A 27,812-nucleotide genomic window follows, 5' to 3' on the forward strand; every position below is an offset into this window, starting at 1 on the left:
GCCTGATGCATTTCTCTGCTATGAAGGACTATATCCAAATCCTAAAAGAATGTTCCGGTTTTTAAAAAGCTTCTATTTGATAGTTCATGAAAATTTTACAAGAAGTTTCTATTTTTTTATTTGATAAAAAACATTTAACCCTTTAAAAGCTATTATAGTACTAGAATCAGAATTCAGCCCCCTACTTTTGAATTTTTGAAGTGTTATCTTGAATTCCATATAAAATTAATATCAACAGAAGGGTTCATTAATGGGTAGAATATATTAATATATCACACTAAAATAAGTAGTGTGATTCCTCCCGTTACCTTACTAATTTCAATGAGACACATCATGTTATTAGTCAATTATAACACAACCTGTTGTTTTCTTAGAGTGAAAGCCAAAATTAACACTTTTTTAAAAAAATATTCCTTTTTCCTGTTTACTTTTAATATATCATTCCTTTCATTTTCCAATCACCATAAATATTTTCATTTTCATTCCAAAGAGCAATATGATTATATTCATATTTGATACATTTAGCTGTAAATTTAGATAAAAGCTAGGGCAGAAGAAGTTTATGGTTCTCATCGTTGACATTGTTCTAGTTTTTATAATAGTCCACACTCCTGGCTAGCAAATATGCCCTCCCCTCAAAGGAACATATGTACTTCACATAGGATCAAACTTTATCTTCACAAGTTGGATGCTTTGTAGCTTTCTTTTCAAGAGTTAGTGAGATCATTACCTAGAAAAGGTAAAAGTAGCAAGAGCCTGTTCTAGATAGGTTAGCCATCAATAAGATCCTAATTTCAAATTAATTCCTCTTCAGTTATAGTGAAGATACATACATTTGTAGTAACATTACTCCAGATCTGAAAGCAACTAATTAATTAAAACAGCCATAGTAGAGTTGGAGTAACTAGATAAAATGGACTGCATGATATCTAACAAGCATTGATTTATACTTAATAGGGACATTGTGCTGGATCCAACCAACACAATGGATTTAAGAATAAAAGAAAAACAGCTTCTATATTTTCAAGTATTGACTTAACCAGTCAATGCTTGACAATATAGGAGTAAATTGGGGGTGCCTATTATTAAAAAGCATCTCTTAATAACTAGTCTTATAATAACAAATTGAGAAGCACATCAAAATTTATTATTGGTTTTGAGTGTTTATTGAAGTACAAAAAGTGCAAACTGTGAATACAAGATTGGTACCATTGGAAAGAAATAAACAAGGATATGTAAATAAAAGTCACAGTAACAACCCCCAGCCTTGCTCCCAATAAACAATCAAAAGAAGTAAAATATATAGGGAACAACAACAAAAATTACCACATGAAGACCTCACTGGAGAGTGTGCAATAAGGGCTCATTTGGCCATGTAATATTTGGCTGAGGCAGCGCACATAAGACATCCAGATTGGACTCAACATCAGCAGTAATACCCAAAAATTGTGTCAGTGCAAGCAGAGGAGTAGCTATTAGCAAAGTGGGCACATAATGTTTTTCCAAGGATGCTAAAGAATCAGTGAGTTTAATAACAGGCAAAAAAGGAATAAAGTGGAGACAGTGCTCCATCAACAGATTCCGAGGTCAATATCTAACATGAAAGCCAAGCAACAATGAAGAGGAATAAGTCGATGTATCACCGAAGGGACAAAAGAGAGAGGAAGCATAGCCACAACAAACTATCCAGTTCTATTAGAAAAGGAGGTGGGAAGACATAAACAGCTACATGGATGCTGGTCCTCTAATTACTCTGACTGCTTGAATACCCGGATTCAGGCAGCAGGCATTTTGGAAATCAAAACTTGGGAATGAAATATTAGTTCAAATCACATCTTTCATTCTTTTAAACAGTCTAGCCCAATCACAGGTTTATAGCTAGCTATGGTTTCAATAAGGCAAAATGAGAAAAGAAAAAGAAACAAAGCAATCATCCGCTTTAGATTTTCTGGTAGCTCTCAGCAAAATGAGAAAATTAAAGGTTATTTACACCGGCTCACTTCTACAGTTTTGCAAGTTTGCTTTAATAATATGCTAAGCTTAACAAGATATATTTTATAACCTGGCAATGCAAAGTCACATTCAGGAGTTTGAAATATACGTAGTTGATAAATGTGTCATTGCCCAGGTATGACAATACTGAACCCCCAAGAAACTATTTTCTCTTCAACTTGTGTTAACGTAATTCTGAAACTAATTCGGTATAGAAATTATAGTTTGAGTAAAGGGACTGAACTTGCAGCACTGGGACCTTCCTATTCTAAATTTCAGTTTCTGTACAATCAGTTTCTTTTCCACCTGGGCATTTTTAAGAAACAAAGCAATACTTCTACAGCTTAGAATCAGACCCAATCTAGTCTCAATTCACAATGGCATGCTATAAAAAATAGCCTACAAGCTATTCATGGCCTGAAATATAAAACAATGAAGCTAATATTGATAGAGTTTCTACGCAAGGCCACTCCTCGTTTAGTCATGCTAAATAGTATTATATAAAAGACATTAAGGAAAAAAAACCTATTGATAATCTTCATAACTTTCCATTTCTACCTGAAAGGAACCCATGTTTCTTTAGACTAACCACTACGTACAACATATTAATCATACATGCCTTAATAAAGGAGAATGAACAATCTTAGCACATCAGCCCCTCTTAATAGCTTCAACCACCTTAATCTGCCATCCCTGGTTATCACTATCAGTTTGGGAATTTTTTCAATTACTACTCGAGCTCTTACACCAGTCATGGTTCAACTACGGGCATCGATAACCCAGATGCACTTTTTAGTTCTCATTGATCATTTGTTAATTATAAGCATAACAAATAATTTTATTACATAATTGCACTGAACTATGGGGTAAAAAACATGGCTACTCTTTACAATTGTATGATTTTTGGCCCTCCACCTTGTAGGGTCAACTTACGGCTATGTGGTCATATCCAGCTGCCAACAGAGGTGTCAGCAGAACATAATGGAAATGTTAAGATTTTATTTTCAAACTATGACCGCTAAAGACATTGTAGGACACTATTGTTATATAAATTAAGACTAGCTCTTACAAAACTAATTTCATGAAACAGTCAAAAAAAACACAGATAAACCTACTGCAGGGCTGTCTCACTTCCTAGAAAAAGAGAAAGCTATGCATCATATCTCTCAAGTGCCAAGGAACCCAAAGGTGCATCAGGGTCATTTTGACTAAGTCAAAAAACTACATTTGAGACCCATAAGGAAAAGATGGTAGAAACAAATTCATTCTTTAATAGTTTTGGCACAGTAGATCCCAGCACATTAGGATAAGGTTTGGCCCTATTATGAAGCTTTTGCTTGAAAATAAATCTAATTCCAAAGGCTAAAGTGCTGCATCCAGAACCACCTAATAGCACATTTCCTGTGTTTCAGTCACAGGTATGGTCAACATTTGATCTGGACTTTGGCAGAGAGAAGCTGGCCTGGTTGAATGCATATCAATACACATACATATACCTGCATTCATTATCTGCCAATGAAAAAGGAAAGGCTTGCTGCCAAGGCCAATTTGAAATAAATTGCTGGCAAAGTCTACAGAACATTGAAAAGACAGAAAAGTGATCTCTGTTGCATCCAAGAGCACCTATCTTTACATAACAGGAACATCTGATAATAGATCAAGGGTCAGAGCTGCATGAAATCTATAGATAGGTTTCCAGGCACTTAAGCCAGTTGTATTATGGTTCAATTTTGCCAGGGACTAAGTCCATGTGTCTGTCAAAGATATAAAGTGTACTCAGCAAGTCAGTGCTACTCATCAGTGTTAAAAGAGGATTGCCTGACTTGGGCACCTGTGAAGAATCAATTTGAAGCAGAGAATCGATTGAGATAAATTCTACTCTAATCCACTCCTCCAGTACTAAGAGAACGCCGTTCCATTGACAGTTAAGGAGACTTATCTGATAGGACATCTTCAGGAAAGGAAAGGAGATAAAACATTTAAGAACAACCTGAATCCTAGAACCAGTACTCAAGACAGAATAGCCAAGGTAGAACTTGATTTGTAAGTTCTGCTTCCCCCCCCTCATCTGATAAGCCCCCTTCTGCAAAACCCTCCATATATACAAACAAGCAAACTGTATCCATCTTTCACACTACACACCACCTGGAACTTCCTCAGAATGGCCACATCTCCAAAGCAAGGTAGAAAAGAAAAGAAAAGAAAAGGAGGAGGAGGAGAAAGGAATGATCACAGTGGACACAGAGAGTGCTAGCACAAACAGCTTATGGCTCAAGCCTCTGTGTTCTGGAAAAGCTGCATCTGGTTGTCCAAGAGGAACTTGGTAAAGGTGTTGATAGGATTGATGGCTTTGAGGGTTATAGCTGCATCTTTAGCCCACAACAGATTTGGGCCAAAAACTACTGCCAGATTGGCATTGGTCATCTTGTTAATATCACTGTTGGCAGAGACCTACATGTGAAGTAACAGGAGAAAAAGAGAAAGAAAATTTATTCTTACTATTTGAAAGAAAATGGGAATTTGATTCAATGGTTCTTAGCTCCTTACCATTTATTCAACTCTCAGGTTACATATAAAGACCCAAGTTGTCTTGCATATAAAATAGTGATATTTAGAGTTTAGAATACCTGCTGTTTAATAGACTACAAGCCTTTAATTACAAATCTTTTTTTCTTCCCCGTTTATAGAATCAGTCATCCGCTAATTTCTTTTACTCTGTTGGTTTCAAACTTTTATGGAATAATGTAACAAAAAACTAATTGGTAAATATTTATTTGTCAGTTTATAAGCCACTTCAACTGTCTAAGGACATGTGAGCAACTTATCACACAGACATTGTGAGTTGAGTGATCTTATACATTTGATTGATTTAAGATATGTATAAAGCTATCCACTTCTACAACGACTAGGCACCCGTAACTGTTTAATGGTCACAGAGTCTTAGGAAGGACCCACCCTAGTGACCTGATTTCAACACGGATGTAGAAATTTTCTAATCATTGTTCAACAATGAAGTTCTTTGGGGGAACCTGAGCTTTAAGTTTTCACAAGAAGAATATTTGCCAGTGACTGGGGAAAGGCGATCAGGATGGAGCACTATAGAAGGGATACAGATTGGATACACAGGAAAAATTTAAGTTCACCTATTGTAGCATCTCATTTCCAAATAGCAACTAATAATAATAACTTATTAAACTTGTATGATGCCCATCTTTCAGCAACTCTGGGCAGCTTGTCATAATCAAATAAAAAAATGGCAATATATTTAATCAAAAATAAAAGATTAAAGATGAGAATCATGAGGAAACAAAGGGCCTTATGCTCCCTCACAAGATGAAGATCAAATTCTTCACAGGTCTTCTAAACAATGTATTTCATATTCATATTTAGATTATTTCCAAACACAGAGTTATACAAAATTAATGGAGGGTGCCTATCATATTATGATGAGTAATAATAAGTGATAGGCACCCCCCATTAACTTTTCAAATGTGTTTTAAAACTACTTAAGCCACATCTTACGACTGAGAATTTGAAAAGTATATATTACACTAATCTCACCTGCCCAAGAAAGTTCATTAATACACACAGAACTTGAAAGTTTTCCTCTGGGAGACTCTGAAGTGTTTTGCGAACAATATCTATACTCTTTTCTTCCTCCATACCTTAAAGGAAAAGAAAACAAGTGTGATATGCACCAACATTCCCAATTCCAGCTAATATAGGGAGAGATTATCTTGCAGAGAAAAAACATTTGAAAAGAAACGAGTCTCTTAATCAATAGAAATTTAATTACATTAACTTGAAAAAATAAGTTGTCTCCTACTGTCAAAGACAAGCATAACTCTGGGTTAGGCATCCTAAGAAAAGATTACTGATATGGGATTAGGACCATCTTGATAAGCACTCACTGTAGAAATTGACAACATCGCCGTAGAGACCAAAGGTGAGCAACGGCTCAGGCAGATCCCTCAAGAAGGTCTTGAGAATTACAGCAGGAAGATGCACATCCTCATATGTTGCAAAATCCACAGGCAATCCTGGGTAAGAGAGAGAATAAAGTGTTTCAGAGCAATAGCCCAAGCATAACCTGCAATATGGCAGAAGTCCCATGTACCAAGAGAAATCTGAAGCCCATACAGAAGGGAAAGACAAATGAAAGGGACTACCTGTAGCAGACATTTACCCATGTTGTATTTCTGTTGAACCTCTCTTACTATTTGCGTATTTGCAGATCGCCGGAAAATCCCCTGTGTGGTAAGAGCTGAAAGAAGCAGGAAGGGAAAGAGCTCAGAGGAACTGTATTTATCACAGACATGAGCAATAAACATTAGGTAGCCCTAAAAACATTGTATCTATTCTGCCAATTATAGAACTGGACAATGAAGCAAGAAGACTGCAAGTTCTCCAAAGGATTTAGAGAAATTTTGCCCATGATATTTACATGGAAACAGCTACAATACTGCTATATATAGAATTGCACTGTTTTTCAGTGTGGAGTTAGAAAAATCCTAAGACATCTGAAAACAGCTATGCTCATCCAAGCAAAACATCCCTGTAGGGGATACTAGAGGGGACAAATCAATTTGAACATGCATTTTCCTTGCTCTTACCATGCTCTTGTAGATAAGCAGTGGTTTCTCTGATCACCAATGGGATAGGATTGCGGTCTGAGCTCTTCTCTTTCAGCCTGTTGGTAGAGGAGAAGCTTAAATGTTTGTCTTTCCTTTGCAAGAACTTAGAAATAATTTTACACCAACCTTTCTAAAAGAATCACTCACATGACACACATATTATTTGGGTGGGGGTGGGGGTGGAGAAAAGACCCTGAAACTAGCTAATATTCAGGGTTTCTCTCGCTGTGATCTTGGTAGCTCAGCCTGGCAGAAGAAAACCTATTACATCAGTAGTTGGATTGGAAAGATTAATAATACTAATACCCAGAGAAAGTGTGCAGGCATCACTAGTACACCAACTAAAATAAAGAAATGGAAATACTCACTGTTGGAGAGAAACTCCAAACTGCTGATTTGGCAGAGGTGGACGGGGTGGTGTTGCTTTCTGAGGCACCTGGGCAGGTTTTTGTAGTGATCTCAGATACTCATCATACCTACAATGAAAGAAACATTGGTATCCCTCCTACACTGAAAATTCTTATTTAACTAGTACCCATTGATGCACTACTTTGTGAAAGAATGCCGTACAATATACTTTCTATAACAGTTACACTGTCTGCTAACTAACTGTTAGAAACCCTCTAATAAAACCTAGGACATCAAGGTCATAGGCAGCTGAACAAAAACAATTAATTTGGAATGAGCAGGTGAGATCTATAGCGTACTAAAGATGGCACCTGAAATAATCTCTGCTTAAGCAAGTTAAGGGTCTCAAGTATAAGGTAAAGGATCAATAAGACAGTTGAATAACTGGGAGAAAGTATCCAACACAAAGACTGTAAAAAAATGTCTCCCTTTCTTTTGCTGGGAGGCATCCAAATGGTTCAAAGTACAGGTAGTCCTTGACTTATGATCACAACTGAGCCCAAAATTTCTGTTGCTAAGCAAGACAGTTGTTAAGTGAGTTTTGATCCAATTTATGACCTTTCTTGCCACAGTTGTGAATTGAATCACTGCAGTTAAGTTTGTAACCCAGTTGTTACATAAATCTGGCTTCCTCATTGACCTTGCTTGTCAGAAAGTCATAAAAGGAGATCACATGACCCTGGGACACTGTCATAAATACATACCAATTCTCCAGCATCTGAATATTGATCAGCTGATCATGGGGATGCGGCAACAGTTGCAAGTGTGAAAAACGGTCATAAGTCCCTTTTTTTTCAGTGCCATTGTAATTTCAAAGGGTCATTAAATAAATGGTTTTAAGTCGAGGACTGCCTATATCATACCGTAATGTGCAAAGAAACCAAACATTGAAGGCCCTTTCCTTGACTCCCTTTCTTAATACATCATCCTCCACAGAAGCTGGAGATAAGCTAGTCAATAAGCAATCTGTTCTCACTTTAGCACCTGACTTGGGATTCCCAACTGTTCCAACTTCACATGCTCCTCAAGGTCACTCAGATAGTTTGCATAGAATATCTTCCGTCCAAACTTAAAGCTGCAAGAAATCGATAACCCAGTACATGAAAAAATAAGTATTAGTATATTCAAGGATGAGACGAACAGACAAAAATGACATGGAGAAGGATGCTCTTGCATCCCTGCATCATTGGCAATTTATACTATATATTACTAAAATTGTTCATCTTTAGATTTTGCAATGGACTAAAAACTGATCCTTTTCCAAATGTAGTTCTACAGATTTTTTTCTTTATAAAAGAACCTTCTGTCTTTTGTAATAAATCATTTACAGAGAAGAAATCCTCAGCAATCAGCTGACTGGAAGATTTCCAACACTAAACAATACAAATAGCAGCTCAACACATTAGGCATTTTTGATCCCCATAGGGCAAAGGCATTTGTTTAAGATATATAAAAACAATAATAATCAAGTAGCCACATTATGGAAACTATGAGTAAATAAGAGTGAGTTCAGTATTACCGGTCATAGTGCTGAACTAATGGACTGCAGACAATATTTGCACTATGCTACAAAGAAAATAAGTAGAAAATAGGAAATATTATATCCTTTTTCCTTTTGTTCTTTTTTTTTTTTTTTTGAAAATTTTATTTGGGTTTTCACAAAAACAAAATACAAATAAAACATCTTTTTTGAAAATAGCATGGTCCCAGGATATCACTTCTTCATACAGACACAAAACTCAATTTCATGCTCATTTTTATATTCTATTCCATATCTTATTACCATTTTATATTTTCTACATAGTTTTTCCCCTCTTCTAATTTTCTCAACTTTGTTTTGATTATCTCAATTCAAATCATTATATTTATACTTTTGTCTGTCATGTTACAATTTCACATTATCTTTTCTTATTAAACAAATTTTTCCCTGTAGTTACCAATTAGAGTATGACACCTTTATATCCTTTAATTTTATCCATTCAAGCTCTTATTTAAGCTTCAATGTATAGCTTTAAGATTATAGCATTCAATATAATACATAACTTCCAATCGAATTCTGTTTGGTACATTCTTAAAATCGACACTATATTCTTAAAAAGAAAAAATTATATATATATATATATAAATAAAACACATTCCATTCCAATTCCATTCTATCATTAATATGCATTAAAATCTTAACATCTTTAACATTTCTTTTCAATTGAATATCATATTTCCTTGGGAACACTTATAAACTTTCCACAGTTAATTCTTTTTTTCCCCATATTTCTCACTTATATTTTTATAAATCATTACTAATAATTAAAAATGTTCCCTTTTAATTCTCTCAATCATTTTAATTCATTTATTTATTAACAAACATCCCACTGCATTACAATAAATATTTTATCCATCATCATATTTTCTATAATTATTTCTATTTGTAATATAACAAAGTCATATGCATATCAAAATTAACTCTAGAGGAAAAAATGCAAGAATATTTTGAACAAATGTGGAACATTACTGTAAAACTACAGCATTGTGGTATAAGCGATGTACACACAGAGAGATAGCCTTGTTACATGCCATCTCATCTGCAGTTTCATTGCTTGGAAAATCCTATCTAATCCTGGTTATCTGTACTGAATGATTCATGCAGCCTCAGTTTTGAAATATTTTGTCTATTTTGGACATATAAAATGGATGGGCTTTTGAACATGTGCAAAGTAGAGTCACTTCTAGCCAAGTTAGGTGGCACACAAATCAAATCAATCGATCAATAAAATAAAGTATCTTTTTTCTTGGTTTCATCATGTGCAAGTTGTTCAACTAGAAATGGAACTCCCATAACTTAATGAACTGACCCTACTGTACTGAGAGAGTATGGTGGCTAAAATATTGAACTACTGATACACAAACAGTTGAGTTGTGGTAAAAGGAACAGTTGGAATCCTGAGAGGTCTAGATGAAAAATGAAGTTATCTACATCCTCCTATAATAATCCATGAACTATACAGCTGTTAAATAAATCATAGAATTGTAGCGTTTAGAAGGTGCCATTTAAGCCATGGGATCCAACTCCTGCTCAACACAGGAATCAAATCATTCCCAACAAATCCCTAACTTCCACATAAAAGACATCAATCTCTCAGAATAATTGTTGATGTACTTTTATTATTCCTTTCAATATTCAATTAGAATTTACCTTCCCATAAATTTCACCCATTTTTCTGTATTTTGCACAAGAACACAGAGACTTTGAGCTGTTTCTATGAAAAAGTTATTTGAAGAGTATTAGCATACTCTTATCATATTTTTTTCAAGAGTAAATGTTGTCTCAGTCATTCCTTGTAAAATGTAGTTTCCAGTCCCTTCATCAGTCTTATTACTCTTCTCTGCTCCTGTTCTAGTTTCTCTGAATTCTATTGTATTGTCCAGAACTGGAGAGTTTTTTAATTATTATTTTTATAGTCAAACCACACTGCTGGCTCATGTTTGGTTTGTAATCACCTGCTGTTCCAAGAACGTGTTACAAATACTATTATTACCAAGCCATATAGTTTCCCAGCTTATGGCTTTGGGTTTAATTTGGGGTTTCTAAGTGAAGAGCTTTACATTTGCCTCTGTTCAATTTCAGTCTGTTACAGTTATTTTCCACCTGTCAAGATGGTTTCGAATTTTATTTATGGAATTAGCTATCATGTCCATTACTGTGTCACCTGCAGATCTGATAAGCATTACTTCCACCTCTTCAACCAAATCGTAAAAATAATGAAAAACAGAAAGCCCAGGACTCAGCCTTGGAGCATCTCACCTGATACCTTTATCTAGACTAATAAGGAATCATTGAGAAGTGCCTCTTTTGAGTATGATTTTTGAGCCAGTATGTGGCTATTCAACTATCATCTCACCAGCCTAAACTTAACAGATTGCTAATCAAAGTATCACCGGATATTTTGAATGCTAATCAAAATAACACCTGATCGAATGCTTTGCTAAACCAAATATAAAAACCATATATAATGGCTTTCTCAGCCCAATTCATCCATTTTTGTAAGGAAAAGACTAGGGAAATAATGCATCCTCAAACTCCTTCCTGGGACGAAGACAAAAACAATATAGTTTTTAAAATTACAACCTATAATTGTATGCTTACTTAAAAAAAAAACACTAAAAAAACACACTTCGCTTCCTAACCATTTTAGACTAGATCCATACTATTACCAACAAAACATCTTCATATTTTCATACCTGATCAAGGGCTTAAAGAGAATCAGCAGTGTCTTGATGAACATAGTTGGATGCACAATGAACAATGCTTTTATGTTTTTTTTGTATCTGAAAAACAAAGAATTACGATTTATTTGAAACATTTTTAACTGAAAAGAACTTGATTTGCTATTAAAAATAAAGAGAATCAACCTAAATCTCTCACCCAAGAAGGGTATTATATAAAAATTATATTATACTTATTTTTATTTTATACTTATCCAGACCATCTTAACTCTTTTAAAATTCAAAACCACAGCCCACTCACTTGCGATCAAATTCCCGGTAGGCATCCCGTAGCCAACCTAAAGATGGTTTGTTTTCACTGGTCAGACCATGATGCAGATATATTAGGGTGTAGTCACTCTCCACATACTGGTCCAGTGTATACTTCAAATAGCTGAAGAAAGAGATATGGTGGTCAGTAATTATATTGGTACTTAATCAGAGTAACAACAATCCAATTTCTAAATAGTCTATACACTTTAAAGACAGATATGGATTCTAAAATGTGACTAGAAATAGCTGACAAATGAACTACTGGTATGGTGTTCAAATAATTTTCCCTTAATGGTTGATCAAAAACGTTCCAAAAGTGCTTTTTCCATAAGGCAACTAAACTTTCTTGGTTTTTTTTTTTGAAAACATTTCACTTCTCATCCAAAAAGTTTCTTCAGTTCTAACTGAATGGTAGGGAAAGAAGGATTTATATTCTTCTCTGGGAGCTAATGGTCAGCCCTCAGAGTGCTAACGACCAGATGACTGCAAAGAACATAAATCCTTCCATTCCCCATCGGTCAGTTAGAACTGAGGAAGCTTCTTGGATGAGAAGCATTTGGGGAAATTCAAAGATAAAGCAAGTCAGGTAGAGCAACACTCACCTTAGCAGCTTCACATGATCCAGCTGATAGCTAGGAGGCATCCGACAGGCACTGAACAAAATCACTTTCCTCCCATACTTATCATCACCTAGGACAGAAATGCTACATGTCACCGCATAAAACAGAAAGTAAGGAGCCTCAAATAGAAACAGAGCTAGCCTAGTCACATGCTTAAATATTCCAATGCCATTTTCAACTCAACACCAAACTAAAAACTGCCACATAACATTTGCTTGCAAAAAAAGACTAGTGACACAGATCGGACATGGCTAATGCTTGAGAGCAACCAAATGTCCTGCCAATGAAAGGTGGAGGAGTGATATTTTTTTTTAAAGCGACAAAGATAATGGCAACCCTTGGCCATGAGACGTCAGTGTGGATTTGCTCTCTTTCACTCAACTTAGGAACATCCACAGCATCATCATGACCCATATTTGTGGTTCTAAAGCAAAGGAAATAAACAAAAAAACCAAAACCCTTTTCAACACACAGTCTGAAAAAAAAAGGTAACTGATTAATTTACAGGGGAGTATTCTTGCCGTGAATGTTTTCCCCAGTGCATCTAATCTCTCAGCACCTGCTTGTTCTTGCGTCCTCGGTATGGAAAAGGAAAATGCTCACAAGGAAGCAAAGCAAACAAACTCAAAAAATAAGCCATAATTATCTGCCCTCAAGCTCTATCAACTACCAAGCAAAGCAGCAGACGGCAGAGTCACAAGGACTTCCGCTACTGACTTGTAACACATATTATATAAAACAATCATTTTTTTTTACAGCCCAGAACCATGCAGATGACTAAACAAATCTGTGACAACCTTTGTCTTAGACATGGCAGACCAATAGTTTCCAATAGAAGAGGATATATGTAACTCAGGGTTGAACTGTGGAGTCCTTGGTGCTCTTTGAGTTTGGTTGTTTGCTTGCAGATGTTCAATTCCCCATTTAGGTCAGGGGTTCTCAACCACGGTCAGTGGACTAGCACCAGGTCGAGGGATGCCAGCAACCGGGCTGCGCAAACAAGTGAAACCCCTTCCACAGGATGCAGGCAGCACGCAAAGCCACACCCCCTCCGGTCCGTGGAAAAACCTTTCTCCACGGAACCAGTAGTGCCCAAAAGGTTGGGGGCCACTGGTGACACCATCAGTGTTGGTGAGTATGAGATTTGCTCCCTGTTTACATACGTACAACTTACTTGCCATGTTGGTGGGGGTGTGGTTTCCTCCTTGGTAACTCAAGCAGAAAACAATACCCTAATCAAGGAACTCCACAGACCAAGAGGTATCTGATTACAAGTTTCCCCCATTTTTTCCCCTACTAACAGATTACATCTAATATGAAAGTTATATCATTAATGGAAGCCTTTTAAGCAGCCTATAATGAAAACAAATAATACCGTTATCAAGAGGAGACTTCAGAAACAGAGGTTCCACTACCTTGCCAGGTTATGAGAAGATGAGTTGGGTTTTGTTTTATTTTTAATGAAAATAACGTAAAGGCTGATGAGTATGATTTTGTGCATACAAGGTTTAATAATCTGTTGTTTGGGAACTTAGTTGCCATTATATATATCTATTGCAATATATAATAAAAGTGGAATGTTAAAGATCTTGAGCTTTGGAGTAAATTATATTTTTCCCAAAAAAAACTACATTTGACAATCTGACTTCTCCTGTGATTAAAACACAGGTTTGAAATAGCCCCTACCTAAAACACATTTTCTTAGACAAACATATGCATATGAAAAAGGAATTCTATATTTTCCTCTATGGGAGCCAAGCTGGTCCTTTCTGCCTAGAAGGTTGAAATTATATGCATTTTCTTGCTGTTCAATATTTTAACTATCATCATAATAGTATATAAATGGATAAAGAAAATACAAATTTCCTGTCATACAGATTTTATTTTGATTGATCGGTTTATTGTTACTTCAAATTCATAAGGGAGGAATATTTTGTCTTTTTTCTTTAATTAGGTGTATTTACAAGTTCTACTGTATGTATTCTTGTGACAAATGAAGCTTACTCATGACTGATACAAGACAAAATACAATGCCAAATATTATTAAGGCCTATAATCATCTTAATTGTGTTTAGATCTTATTTCTACAAATACCGAAATAATTAATACATGTTTAAACAGCATTATTCTGTAAAGCTTCCAATGAAGCAAACTCCTTCACAAGAACACCCTTCGACATATTAAATATACAATATATTAGGATCAATGATCAAGCAAGGGGCAGTTCATGTAAATGTAAAAATGATGGGGTGGGGGAAGAAGGAAATTGTATCAAATGAGATACGAGCTACATATGGACTCATTTGAAATAAACACTGCTTATGTAAAGGACTGATGCAAATAGCAGATACAAATGGAACCTGCAACAAGGTTGGAGTACTCACTGTTCATGTTTCCAGACACTCCATTTGCCATTTTCCTCATTCCCCATTTTTTTATGCCTTCCACCCAGAGTTCGGCATCATTCCATGCCTATTAAGTATATTTGTCCTTATTAGCTTGGAAATCCCTCTCCTAAGATTTTCTTTTCTTTCCTTTTTCTCTTGTACCTGTGCAAACATTAGGATTTGCCATTCAAGCACATGATGGTGGAAGGCACTTGTGACAAAATGGCACCTAAGAGAGACATGAAACCAGGACGGCAATGCAGAGCTAATCTGAAACAATTATACACAGTTACCAGTCAAGTCACAAGACCAACATCCAACAGTTTATCCCATGGTTGCCCAAAAATAAAGCACCTCAGTAAGAAACATTCATATAGTTCCCCAAATATTGAATTACTATGACACAGTACATATATCCAACGTATGCACTGGAGTAGATTGCAGATGCTCTTAAGAGTTAACTGGGATAACATTGTTTTGCAGTTAGTACGGTACAATGGAACCCCTTATCATTTTTTTTTCATACATCTATTTCAACAAAGGCAGATATACTTCTCTGTTCTGCAGGATGGTATTCTGTATATTATAGTCAAAGAGAAAAGATCCTTTTAAAAAGTTGCAAAAAAGAATAGTCCTACCACTAGTATGGCAGTGTTTCTTAAGTTATAAACCATAATTCTTTTAAGAGACAGAGTGCCAGCATTATTTTGCTTTGACAAAGCAGTTGTTTCAGTGTGAATTCCATGTGAAACAAGAACTGATAACAGGCTTTAAATATGGACAGGTGAATATTTCTGATGTACCCACTCACAATATTGTACAACATTCTATAACCATCTAGCCCTTAGTTGACTAAGTTAACAAAATCTGCAAGTCAGAAGCAGAGAACAAAAACTTGCAAGGTGAAAAAATGCACAATGAAATTATACTGTCTTCTACTGCTCTATAGCAGCATTCCTGAATGGTAACAGAATACTTTTGCATCAGATAATCAGGCTACCACCTAATTTGTGTTAATAGGATGCGGTGTATATAATTAGAGTTTAAATTCAATATTTTGAGTTTGAATTTAAAAGTGGAAACAAATAAACACAGAAATAGCTGGATGCTTTGAAAACTGTTCATAGACAATGATCTCCATCTTCAACCTTTACTTTTAGAGCAAACCCAATTCCCAACTCTTAGAAAAATCAACATCAGTTCAAAAGTAAACCATGATTATACTTAGCTTCCTGGTTACTCTAATAAAATATATAACACTTTTCAAAGCACAGGAGAAAACCTTCTAATTTGATTATTTCCAACTTGTCTAATATCAACAAGATTAATTACTATTGTGTTTTAGTTTGGCAAAAAAAGCTATCATTTATAAAGTATGACAACCGATTATATCATAATATGTGCCTTAATATTTATAAATATTTTATATGACTCAGGGAGAAATATTTCTATTGATAATTGAATTCAATGTGTAACAAATAATAAACAATGATTGAATTCCCATTATTTCAAAACATGTATATTTAATAAGAATGAAATCAGCTGGTTAATTCTACATGAAACTGCATTGCTGAATTTTAATTTGAATGCTGAATTATAAGAAGGTCATATTATACATCAGAATCTCTTTGGTGCGCTCAGGAAATATGTCACTGCTATACAATTTGCACCTGCAATATTTTCCCAGACTATCTTCAAATGTTTCCAGGGCTACAAGTTATTTCAAAATTGTCCAGGATATTTGAAATTTCAAAAATGAATCCAATGTGAGATAAAGATTTTTTATAATATGCGAAACACTTTAAATGTTGTTTAAAGTATACTATAAGCTTTTTTCCTCTAAAAATTCTTTAGTTAATAAGCTAGCTATCCTAGTTTTTTCCACGAAAAAAGACCTACATGATTACAGAAGCATTTTTTACTTTCTCTAGAATCTCTTCCTCCTTTTAATGCACTGTTTAGCTAATAATGCTAAAAATAGGGTATTGAAATGAACTTGGCTATAACTGATAAACAAAAAACCATAATGCAATGGCAACTAGGTAGCTCAACAATAGCAAACTTGAGAAACCAGTGTGTTTCTATACCTCAGTAATACAGGTGTGAGAGAATTGTTAGGCTAAGGAAAAACAGGATTTTAAAAGGCAGAATATTTAACAGCTCAGGAAGCTTTCTTTTCTGCCATTCCTCATAACAGTGTCTTTCATTCCGCATTTAAAACCATAAATTAATTTGTCTTAAGAAAAGAGGAGCTGACTCCTCTTTTAAAATTTACAATTTTTAAAATAGTAATTGCCAAGATTTCAAAATTATATTAATCAACCTGTCTGTATAGACAAGTGAAGATAAACGTATCTTCACAGACATTTAAGACACAATCTTCAAGAAATGTAAGCTTATGACTATCTACAGGAAGAGATTATAAAAATGGAAAAGCCATGGAATAAACAGATCTTAAGTTGATTTGGAAGAAAGTAGCAATCATGCTGGGAGGTTCTAAAAGAAAGTGCTCAAAGTAAGTACCAAAGCACAGAGGATTTTTTTAAAAAACTGCCCATTTTCTAGATCTCAGGAATCAGTTTTGATACATTTAATGATGTCACAGCAAACATTGAAGAGGCACTATCTCTGCTTCCAGAATTTCAAATGAAGAGGATTGGTAAATTAAAGAAATATTAATTACAGAAGAGATTGTCCCCATAAAAAATTGAGAACGGGAAAGTAAACCTTAGTTATTTTCCTAATGGGTAGAGTACCCATCACCATCCAAGAAAAAAGAAGTTAACAGATGAGAGTGGAATACCCAAAATAAGCCCACCAGTTGATGTCCACTGCAGAGCTCTGCTAGGAAATTTCAATGTCCCACATTCAGTTGAATAGATTGGTTACATATAGGTAGTATGACCCAAATGGCTCTATCCCCAGTTTAGAAGAGAAGCATGGCTGCAATCTACTTGGCATAATGCACACAAGTGAACTTTGAGGACTGGGATTTAGCCCTCAGCTTCACAGAATTTGGGCTCCCTTGAGATAACCCAGCAGCAGGTCACAGACATGCTAAAGAGTGCCATGATCTTAAATGCCAATTACAAGACGACTAGGCATTTTACCTACCTGGCTGGACCCCATCAAGTACACCCTGCCCTGGAGGAATAGAAACAAAGTTACATTATACCAAAAGTCCCTTAAGTCAAACTGACTCCTTGGACTGATGACGAAGGTTGGAATAAAAATCTACATGCAAACCCAAAGACACAAAGAATATCAGAACATTCCTGGGTATTTTTGTTTCCTGATGCTACTGTTTTAAAAAAATAGAATGCTCTTCCCTGATAAATATAGGACATAATACCATTTTCCAAACTCTCCAAAATCTAAACAAATACTTTTTGTTGCATTTTGCTTTTTTCTATACTAGAGAAAAGCACTATATTTCTGGCAGACACAATAAAGTCTGGCTTTTTCAGATTACAAATATATTTATAAATATAAATAAATAATATCAATATAAATTTAAATAAACATAAAGATGTTCTCAGAATGTCTCACGAAGTCTGACTTCTTTCAGTCACTGAAATTCATTTAAAAAGCATGAACTGAAAACAAAAGTTTAAACTCAGAGATTCCTATGTCTATTTTATATAGTACTTCCTTTTATAACAGTAAAGAATTGGATACTATGGGTAAAACAATATAAATCAAATCCACCACTATTTTCACTTTTCCTGCACATTTTGAAACTCATGGTAACTGGCCATACAGGTACAAGCAGCTATCTCCATTTCTTAAATTTCATACAACCATCATTTATTCACGAATAGCATATCTCCCCTTATAGTATCACATTAATATCCAAGAAAGCTGGTATACACTGCACACAAAAACTAGTTGCCAGTTACCAAAAACAAACAAGCATGCTTATTATTGGGAGAAGAAACTAACATTCCCCCCCCGAAAAAAAGTCCTAAAGTAGTGCTCTACAATCTAGTCGTCTAGATATGTGTGAGCTACACTGGTTGACGAACATGGGAACTGAATCTCAATAAAACTGCAGGGATTTATAGCAGTCAAAATATTGCTGAAATATACTGTTGTGTATGCTGAAAAAAGTACGTATCATCTGAATTACAGCTTCCCTATTTTTTCACTGCTCACTATCTTCAGTCATATTGGAGTCTGATATTTGATATTTCCCTCCTAGCTTTGACCTCCTCCATAATTATCTCTAACTTGCCGTTTAGTTGTTCTCTGGCAACTCAATCATGACCTCAGAGAATGGTCCTTGCAGACAATGCAATGCTGCTCTGTGAAAATATAGAATATGAGCTCATCAAACTAGAATGCTTCTTCCTGAGAACTTCCTGAGAACCGGAGCCAAGATTAAATTGTGGGTGGTAACATTCAGTGACTCTCTGCTATTAATAAATTCCTGGCTTCTTCTAAATGTTTAAGTTATAGGTACTACAATTGACAAGGGCAGCACCAGCTATGTCTTCAAAGAGATTCTCATTAAAAGATTGAAATCCTCTCCAACAATCACTAAGCAGAGAATTCTGTACCATATTTTCTGCTACCACCTAGAGGTTATCTTCACTTTTTTTTTTCCACCACTGCCTTTATAACATCCTTTAGAACCTCTGATCCTGGAGGCCCCTTTTGTGCATCACTGAAACTAAGCTGTACCTGTACATTTGTCCAATTTCATTTGAAGAATCCAGTCTTCAAATTATGAGCTCTCTTCCATACAAAAAGACTAGGGATCGTGAGCGTTAGCTGCACTTATCACATTGAGAATAATGTTGCATTTACTCAAATAATCAATTAGGTTTTATCTTTAATCAAATTACTTCTGAAATTTTATGTGCAGTTCAAAATTTCTGTGTATGTAGTTTATATTGTCTTACATTTCCACCATCAAAGATATGATGAACTTTCGTAGGCAATGTGACCTTTCTCTCTTGCTTCCACCGTTTCCCACTATTGGAACTATTCACATAGTTCAATCTTAATTTAATCAGGAAACTAAAATATAACTTACTGCCTATCCAACCAGTGCTTTTTGGCCATGGAGAAAAGACAACCACTGCAACATCAGGTTTTCCACTCCCAAATCCCACAGCCAGTGAAGAATACCATAATGTATTGTATCAAAAGTTGTTGAGAGATCAAAAACAACCAGTATGGTTGCACCACTAACCCAGCTCCCCCAAAAGTTATCAACAAATACAATCAATATTGTCTATGCTTCAGTCTGAAATCTGACTGAAATGGTCTCAATAATCTATTTCTTCAAGGTGTTTCTGGAACAATACCAAATGGGGGAGACTGGAAGAAAATTGTTTTCCTCTCTTTTATTACATTGTTATAAATCTTGAAACATTGTATTGTTTCAATATCCTAAAGTTTATATGATATGATTAAATATTATTAGCATTCTCCAATTATATAGCTCAAAGTACTGGAAAAAGAGAAAGAAATTATCCATATTTATTGCAATATAGTATATCAACATTAGAAAAATAAAATTATTTGGAGTTTTTTCATCCAAAGTTAAGTATAACATTAAAAAAGAACCACTGAAATTCACATCAATATATTTGTAACATGATAATGGTTAAGTAAGTATCTAGCTAGATCGATTGATAGATAGGCAGGCAGGCAGATGGGAAGGATGGATTCTGAGGAGGCTTAGGTGCATTCCAGTCTACATATTTTGTGTAAGAGACAAGCCCTCCTTAATAGATCTCAGAGTATATGATAGAAGCAGATAGAATCTAGCAAGATTCTGTCTTTAGGGCATGACCATATGTATAAGAACCCTTCTTGCTTTAATTGGATGAAAATTATTGAGAACTATTGGGTACAGAGGTGACCTCTTGATTAGGTGTGCATTACCACATTGAAGGCAGATGAAAGCATTCCTATTTCAAGAAAGAATTTATCTTCACATGGATCTAATAAAGAGGATCTAATAAACAAGAAGATCTAATAAACAAGTGGCCAGACTAACATTTGTGAAGATTCTGTCCCTTTTCCCAGAAATCACACCATGAAATACTTTCCAGGCAACAAGATAGTGCTTCTGTCATTTCAACAAGACCTCACCAGTTGGAGTCCAATTCAGAGTAAATGCAAGCAACCCACCAGATTCCCAGAATAATCCCTACAGCAACTGAGTCTGTTACCTATTCACACAGCAGGAAATGGATCACTTTAAACAAGGCTATCAACCAATAATAACAGCATTCAAAGTATTGTGTTTTGAAGCTCTTAATGCTACAATGAAATCCCTAAAATGGGCTCTTACATTTGGTTAGATTCACTCTTTGTCTTTTTCCAATGAAACTCTAGGTATCTTTTAGCTGTTTGGTCTCTCAAAATTCCTTGGAAAACCAGGGAGCCCTTTAAGATTGGCAAAGATAAGCTACAAAGAAGCAGCCTAATCCGAAATCCTTATCATACAACCATTCCAAGCAGAGATCATTTCCCCAGAACTTAGATTGGCACATACAACCTGGAGATTAAGTAACAGTGACATGGAACCTGCTAAATGGCTACTGTATGTTGTTAGGAAGTTGGATTGTACTGTTACTTATTTTAATGGTTTTAACATTTGTATTGTTCTTAATTTTTGTTGTTATATTATTTTGGGTTGGGTTTTTTTGTATTTTTGTTTTGTGTTTCAACTTTTGTGAGCCAGCCAGCATCACATATGCGAGATGGGCAGTTATATAAATGAAATAAACAAATAACTGTAATCCCATGTCATTTCAGCTCTCTCAATTCATAATACTGGACAAGTTATTTGTTTTTTAGCACTTGCAATTTGCCTTCCTCTGAAATGAATATAGACAGGAACAGAAAATTGTGGATTCAAAAAACTAGGCCTTATTTTAGTAGAAGACTGTTGCAACTGATTTGAGGAAATTTCTTCTACGCATGCAGCTCTATAGCATACAACATACTTTTAAGGAGGCCTTATTCTGAATCTCTGAAAAATGTTTTCGTGCATACAGTAAATGAAAATGCAGAAGAAAAGTGAATTGAACTAATTTTCAATACAGTCCAGTTTTTCTTTTTCTGATGAACCAGAGCTAAACTAAATGGGCATTTGTAATATCAGAAATATTTTTTATTTGTGAACAGGGTAATTAGAGGTTGGGGGCATACTCATTTAATGAATAAACAAATTTCCAAAACAAAGAAATGAAATTACATGCATAACATATATTTATTTAAAGCTATACTTGATTTGCACCTGCTCCGTGGATGGATGGATGGATGGATGGATAATAAACCATCTTCTAAACTACAATATGCAGTTTACAATGCAAAACAAATAACAAAAAAAAAAAAAACATGAACACATAAATTATTAAACTATATTAGCAGCACAGAATATATGAACATTATACACACACACACACACACACAAACGTTTCTGGAACATATAGATTTCACTGAATGTTATTCATGAATTCTGTCAAATGGTAGAAATCTGAGGAAGTCCGCAATAGAGCTATTCTTATGTATTCAAACACAATGTGTACTACAGTTATCTTTTGTTTGGCCCTATCTAATAATTTAACAGTGGAGACCTTGTTTCACGAATTGTTCAATATCTAGTTACAGTCCCAGAGAACAGAAAGGCATTCCTATCATATTTGCATAGGGAAAGAAAATACCTCCCGTGCTGAAAATATATCAGAAACAGACACTATAAAACTGTAAATAAAAGTTATTTAAATACATTTTGCTGTAGAGGCCTGGAGTGTTCCTTGAATTTTCCTATATATTCAAAGTGCCTAATGGATAAAAAAAAATCTGCACAATTGCAGTTTGAAAATTCAAAACAATTATTTCTATCAAAGAAATCTAGATGAGTCCAAAAGCTATCCAGCAATTGCATTTATCCATATATCTGACATTTCCTCCTTATTTATCATTTACTTTCTACAATAACCCATTCTTCAGTTCTATTCCTTAGTCACTAAGAGAATCTGCTATCATGTATACCATGGGTGTCAAACTCGATAACGTCACGTGACGTATCATGACGCATCGCAACTTTTTTGCCCTTGCGTAGCCGGGGTGGGCATAGCCTGCGCGTAACCCATCCAGCCTGTGGGCCACCAGTTTGACACCCCTGATGTATATCATATTTGGCATTATGATTAATATTAATCATAAATATAAGTTAAAAACAATTGTCCACTCTTCCAGTCTCAGGACATCATTCCCAGTAACCATTAACATACCATATCCTTCTCAATTAAGTTTGCATGCAATTCAGATAATAGCTGAATTTAGAACTATGTATAAATCAGCTAAACAGAAATGTTAGCAGCCTAGCTATCAATGAAATAGCAAAGGGCTTAACTGTTTCTTTGCAAGTCTATGGACCCAAGATTTTGAACAGTGGTTTGTGTCAGCGTTCCACCAAAACCAGATCCCAGCCAACAACTCCGAGACAGGCATTTTTTCAAACTTTGTTTTTATTTGGAAAAGTCATACCCAAATCTGAGTTCCATATTTTCCCTCATTAAATCAAAAATCAAAACCCAACCCCTGCACCCATCAGTCCATCACATGGCCCAATCACCATCTGTCCCAACTTGAGACATCCCTTCAACCACTCCTCCTTCAGGTGCAGGAATAACATGACTTTGACCAAAAAGAAGAATGCTATTGTGTCTAACTACTAACACTCTAAAAATCCCCCCTCCTAATTTCCCAGGCACAGGAATGTGGCAGCATGGAAGGTTCTGGTGTTAATATGGCTTCCAAAGCTGACAGTTTGAATTTTCACTTTCAGATGTTCCACAGACTAATTAGACATATGACCAAGGTACCCAATAATTTAATCTGAGAATTAAAATCCCTGCTATGGCTCAGAAAAATTAGAACTATCTGCAGGTTCTGAACAGATCACCTTATCTGGCAATTGTCTGTCAAATGTCATATAAAGGTATTAAATTAGTTGACATCTCAGAATACCAACATATTCTGATGTCTATTTTAAAAAGTCATCTGAAAGTAAATCACATCTTACTGCTGCTTTATAACTGCCTTTTCCAGGAAAAGGTTACTATCCCTTTGCTACAATGAATGAGACAAAACTTCTCTTTCTTAAAAAAAAAAAGAGGGGGGAGGACAAGGCCAATAAAAAGTTACAAAGTTAAAAATATATCAAAGTAATTTGGAAACTATCTTGTGTAATAATTTTGATAACTTTTTTGTACTGTTTTCTCATTGCAGTTTTTCAAATACCAGTAACTATTCTGCTGGAAATGATTTCTATTATATAGTTATAATATATAATCCAGAAATGTCAAAAAGCAATTGTAAGGCTAGGAGCCCACCGAAAATCCAAGCTCTGTAAACTTAATGTGAATTTAAACAAATATCCTGGAAATGGGCTCAAAACCAATTTTCTATGTTTGTCAAGAAAGCCACATGGATATAGCCATATAGTCAGCAGTTCAATCTGAGAGAGGTATTGCTTTTTATGACAAATCATACAGGCACTATCAAAGACTTTAGATCACAACCTGTGTTCTTCAAAATTTAAAATTATTTCCTTTCTTTGCAACTTTCCAGTATTTCCTAGAGCAGGTATCATTAAAAATTTCTATGAGAAAAGAATTTTTATTTTGACTGTTTACAGTTGTTAAAAATAGATTATTCCTTTCATTTCAAATCATTATACAGTACTATAACAAAACAGTACCTGCTACTTCCACAATCTGGTGCCTAGCAATATCATAGTAGGGATCATCCCACCGCAGATGTGTGGCAGAATCCGGGGAGCTCTTGGTATCATCTGTACAGTACATATGTAAATGAACAGACAAAAAAAATCACATAAAGTCAAACTTACTAAATAAGGGCCCAGAAGTACAGAGGTATGTCTAGGTGCAACATCAGTAGTATGGCTATATTAATTTATCTGTATCCCTGCACCTTTATTCAAGTGTGGTGGGGTATAAATGGGGAACGTTTACTTGTTCATTTGGTATTTCAAAACAGACAAGTGCATGCACTAAGATTAATTGTTTAAACGTATTTATAAATGCATCTGCTTCAACTACATAAAGCCATCATTAATGGAACAAAATAAGAGACTTAAAATCTTCTGCCACAAATCCCAAAATGAACAACTATAACCTACTGCATTGATATTTATACTGTACAGGTATTTCTTTGCTATAATATACAACCTATAATATTCCAGTTCTTATTTGCTGATCACTATCTTAGCTCTTCATTACAATTTATATTCAGGATACCACACAAACTTTTTTGCAACATCTTAAAAGAAATTTAAGATAAATGCTGCAGAACAAGGTTGCGCAACCTTTTGGATTCAAAGGCAAACAAGTGCTTCTGAGTACACAGGCATCACTAACAGTCAATCTTTTCCTGAGACTTTGCTACTGCTGCAGAGGACAGTTAGGGTCTTGCAGAGAAAGACAGAGCTGGTTTAACAAGCTACAAGCGGGCAAACATTTTAGATTATGGACTCCTTAAAACAGGGATCCCCAACCCCCAGGCCGTGGCTTACTACAGGGCCGTGGCCTATTTGCAACCGGCCACACGAGTGGCAAGCCGGCATGCATTTGTGCACAGCTTGACTTGTGTAGGTAACAGGCCAACGCATGTGCATAAGTGTGCACAGAGCAAATCAAGCTGCACTAGCATGTACATGCACACTGGCCTTCTGTTCACACAGTCCAGTTCTCCTCTCCACCCCACCGGGATGCCAAGCTGCAAAGGTTGGGGACTGCTGCCTTAAAACATGACTCATACCTCCTGCCAATGTTTTACTAACAGAAACACTTACCGGACTTTGGGAAAACAGGCTCTTCATCTGATGGCCAATTTTTGTCATCCAGAGAAGCCAATTTGAGCTGATTGAGAGACTCACTAGTATCTTCCAGATTCAGGTCCTCTTGTAAATCTGGGTATTGCTCCATGCTTCAAGCGCTCAAAAGATTACTTGAAAAGAAACAGCAGAAATTCACAAATCAGCAAAGAAACATCTCACAATTTTCCCTGGCATTTCCCAAAGTGTCCTCCTTTAAATGTCATTCTAGATGTGACAGACCTTTCATTCATATCTAATTTGAGGGGGAGCACAGATAACATTGTTTTGATTGCAGTTGTATCTTGTTTCATTATCCCTCTTATGCTAATATATTTGCTTTCTCTTCAGACCTTCATAACAAAGGTGATAGGAAAGGGCAAGGCAATAGGCCTATCCAAATTATTTACTGAAGTACTTATATTTAGGTGTACAGGTCAAAAATGGCAATTTTGGAATGAGGTCCCTAGGGTTAAGCCCTCTCACTCATTTGTTTAACATCTATTGGTAGAGATTCTCCATTGATTTGGGATTATATATCATCAATTTGCAGCAGATATATTTAATATCTAAACTAAACATTTTAATATCTAATCCAGGCCAAGCAGAAGTAGAAATCTAAACATGATATCACTAGGCTGTGAGGGACCGGTTGTGCCGAAGCAGACTTAAGATTGAACCCTTACAAGACAAAGTTTACTGTTGGGACAGAAATCTTCTGCTTCCTTTGATGCTCAAGCTGCCTCTAAAGAAGCTGGTGTACACTTTGAGGGTTCTGGCTTCACAACTTCTGCTGGAATAGGAACTGGGAATGGCCAGCTTCAGTTGTGCCCCTTCTTGTACCAGGAAGCACTTGTCATCTGTCATGTAGTACTCACCATTACTGGGATTCATTTTACATGAGGTGTCCTTGAACACAGTTTGAAAACTGCAACTGGCACAGAATGTTCATTACTAGCCAGTTCAACAGAATAACATCTGTTTGTGAAACCAGTACATTTTTGCCAGTAAGCTTCTAAGTCCAATTACCCATAAAGTTTGGGTCCTTCTTATCTCCAGAATCCTCCCAGCAGAATCTGCCTGGCCTATATCAGTTTTTGTGATGTTTTGTGAATTCACTTATCACAAGATCAGTGGGGGAGAAAATGTTTGCAACAGTAATGGCTTTTTATATTAATTATTACATTTTAAAAGCATATTGTTTCATGTTTTTCAGATTGTATATTGTAATCTGTAAATACACCAGATAATACATTTGGTAATAAATACATTTGGAAAGCTTTGCAAATCCCTACACAAACCTAGTAAACATTGTGGTTTGATATTATGGGTTTACATCCAATAGGAAGATGAGTTTATCATTTCCTATAGTGGCCAATCAAACTAATGACATAGTCATAAATCTTCATATTATTAGAGGAAAAGATTTGAGACACATTCTGCATTCCTATCATTATAGAAAATTGATTGTAGGTAGTCCTCAACTTATGCTTAGTGATCATTCAAAATTACAAAAGAACAGACCTCCCCAGGCCTACTTATGACCTGGATTCAAAATTCCAATGGCTGCTCCTCCTCTCCCCCCTCCGGAGGTCATTTGATCATTTTTTGGATACTTGGCAACCAGCCCACATTTACAACTGTTTGCAAGGTCCTGTGGTTATGTGACTATGATTTATGACACCAATTACAGACAATGGATTTACTTAAAGACTGTCACCTTTGCTTAATGAGTGGTGATTCACTTAACAACCACCACAAAAAGGTAAAAATTGGGTGCAGTTATATGGTGACTTGCTTAATGACTGGCAAAACGTACAATTGTAATTCCAGTTTTTTAGAAGTGGTTTGCCATTCCCTCTTTCCTAGGGCTGAGAAAAAGTGACCATCCAAAGGACACCCATCTGGCTTTGTGCCTAAAGTGGAACTAGAATTCACGATCCCTGGCTTCTAGATTGATGACTTAACCATTACACTAAACTGGATCTCATTAAAAGTGTTGGGGAATCCTTAAAATCAATTCAAGCAATAATCAACTCCAAAATAAAATATTTCAAAAATGGATCAAAGTAAGATTATATCTAATATTAGAAATTAATATCACTACAAAGACAACAGAAAAAATATCTCCACATATTAAAGCATTATGCCATAATTTCAATAAATCCTTGAGGGCACTGAAGGGAATTTAGCTGCATATTTCATAGCTAATATAATATTAATATATGTATGTTGTTAGTCATAGCAAATGTACATCTACATTACACTTACACTTCAGTTGACTATAAAATTATTGTTCAGGAAGTCTAGCTTGACAAAATACAATATATTGGTAGGAAATATTAATGCAGACTGGTAGATCTGCAAAGTTAAC

At 35.5% G+C, this 27,812-nt stretch overlaps 1 protein-coding gene across 2 annotated transcripts in view; it reads right to left on the minus strand.

Moving 5' to 3' along the window:
• Positions 1-1,143: 1,143 nt before the first annotated feature.
• ARHGAP1 (Rho GTPase activating protein 1) overlaps positions 1,144-27,812 on the minus strand; it is a 30,974-nt gene continuing 4,305 nt past the window's right edge. The window contains exons 2-14 of one of the 2 annotated variants that reach the window (XM_087951326.1): positions 25,418-25,572; positions 24,305-24,397; positions 17,689-17,718; positions 12,170-12,257; positions 11,557-11,688; positions 11,271-11,357; positions 8,011-8,109; positions 6,995-7,102; positions 6,606-6,682; positions 6,179-6,256; positions 5,904-6,032; positions 5,554-5,657; positions 1,144-4,443 (exon numbers count right to left, since the gene is read on the minus strand). In XM_087951326.1, the coding sequence (XP_087807452.1) occupies positions 4,264-4,443; positions 5,554-5,657; positions 5,904-6,032; positions 6,179-6,256; positions 6,606-6,682; positions 6,995-7,102; positions 8,011-8,109; positions 11,271-11,357; positions 11,557-11,688; positions 12,170-12,257; positions 17,689-17,718; positions 24,305-24,397; positions 25,418-25,550 (1,338 nt within the window). In that variant the 5' untranslated portion in view covers positions 25,551-25,572 and the 3' untranslated portion in view covers positions 1,144-4,263. The remainder of the gene's footprint in view (positions 4,444-5,553; positions 5,658-5,903; positions 6,033-6,178; positions 6,257-6,605; positions 6,683-6,994; positions 7,103-8,010; positions 8,110-11,270; positions 11,358-11,556; positions 11,689-12,169; positions 12,258-17,688; positions 17,719-24,304; positions 24,398-25,417; positions 25,573-27,812) is intronic. The other variant, XM_026671238.2, reaches the window with a different exon arrangement.

Source organism: Notechis scutatus, chromosome 1 (assembly GCF_049901735.1).
Source record: "Notechis scutatus isolate UNSWTSFEM ecotype Mainland chromosome 1, rNotScu1.2, whole genome shotgun sequence".
Taxonomy (NCBI): domain Eukaryota; kingdom Metazoa; phylum Chordata; class Lepidosauria; order Squamata; family Elapidae; genus Notechis; species Notechis scutatus.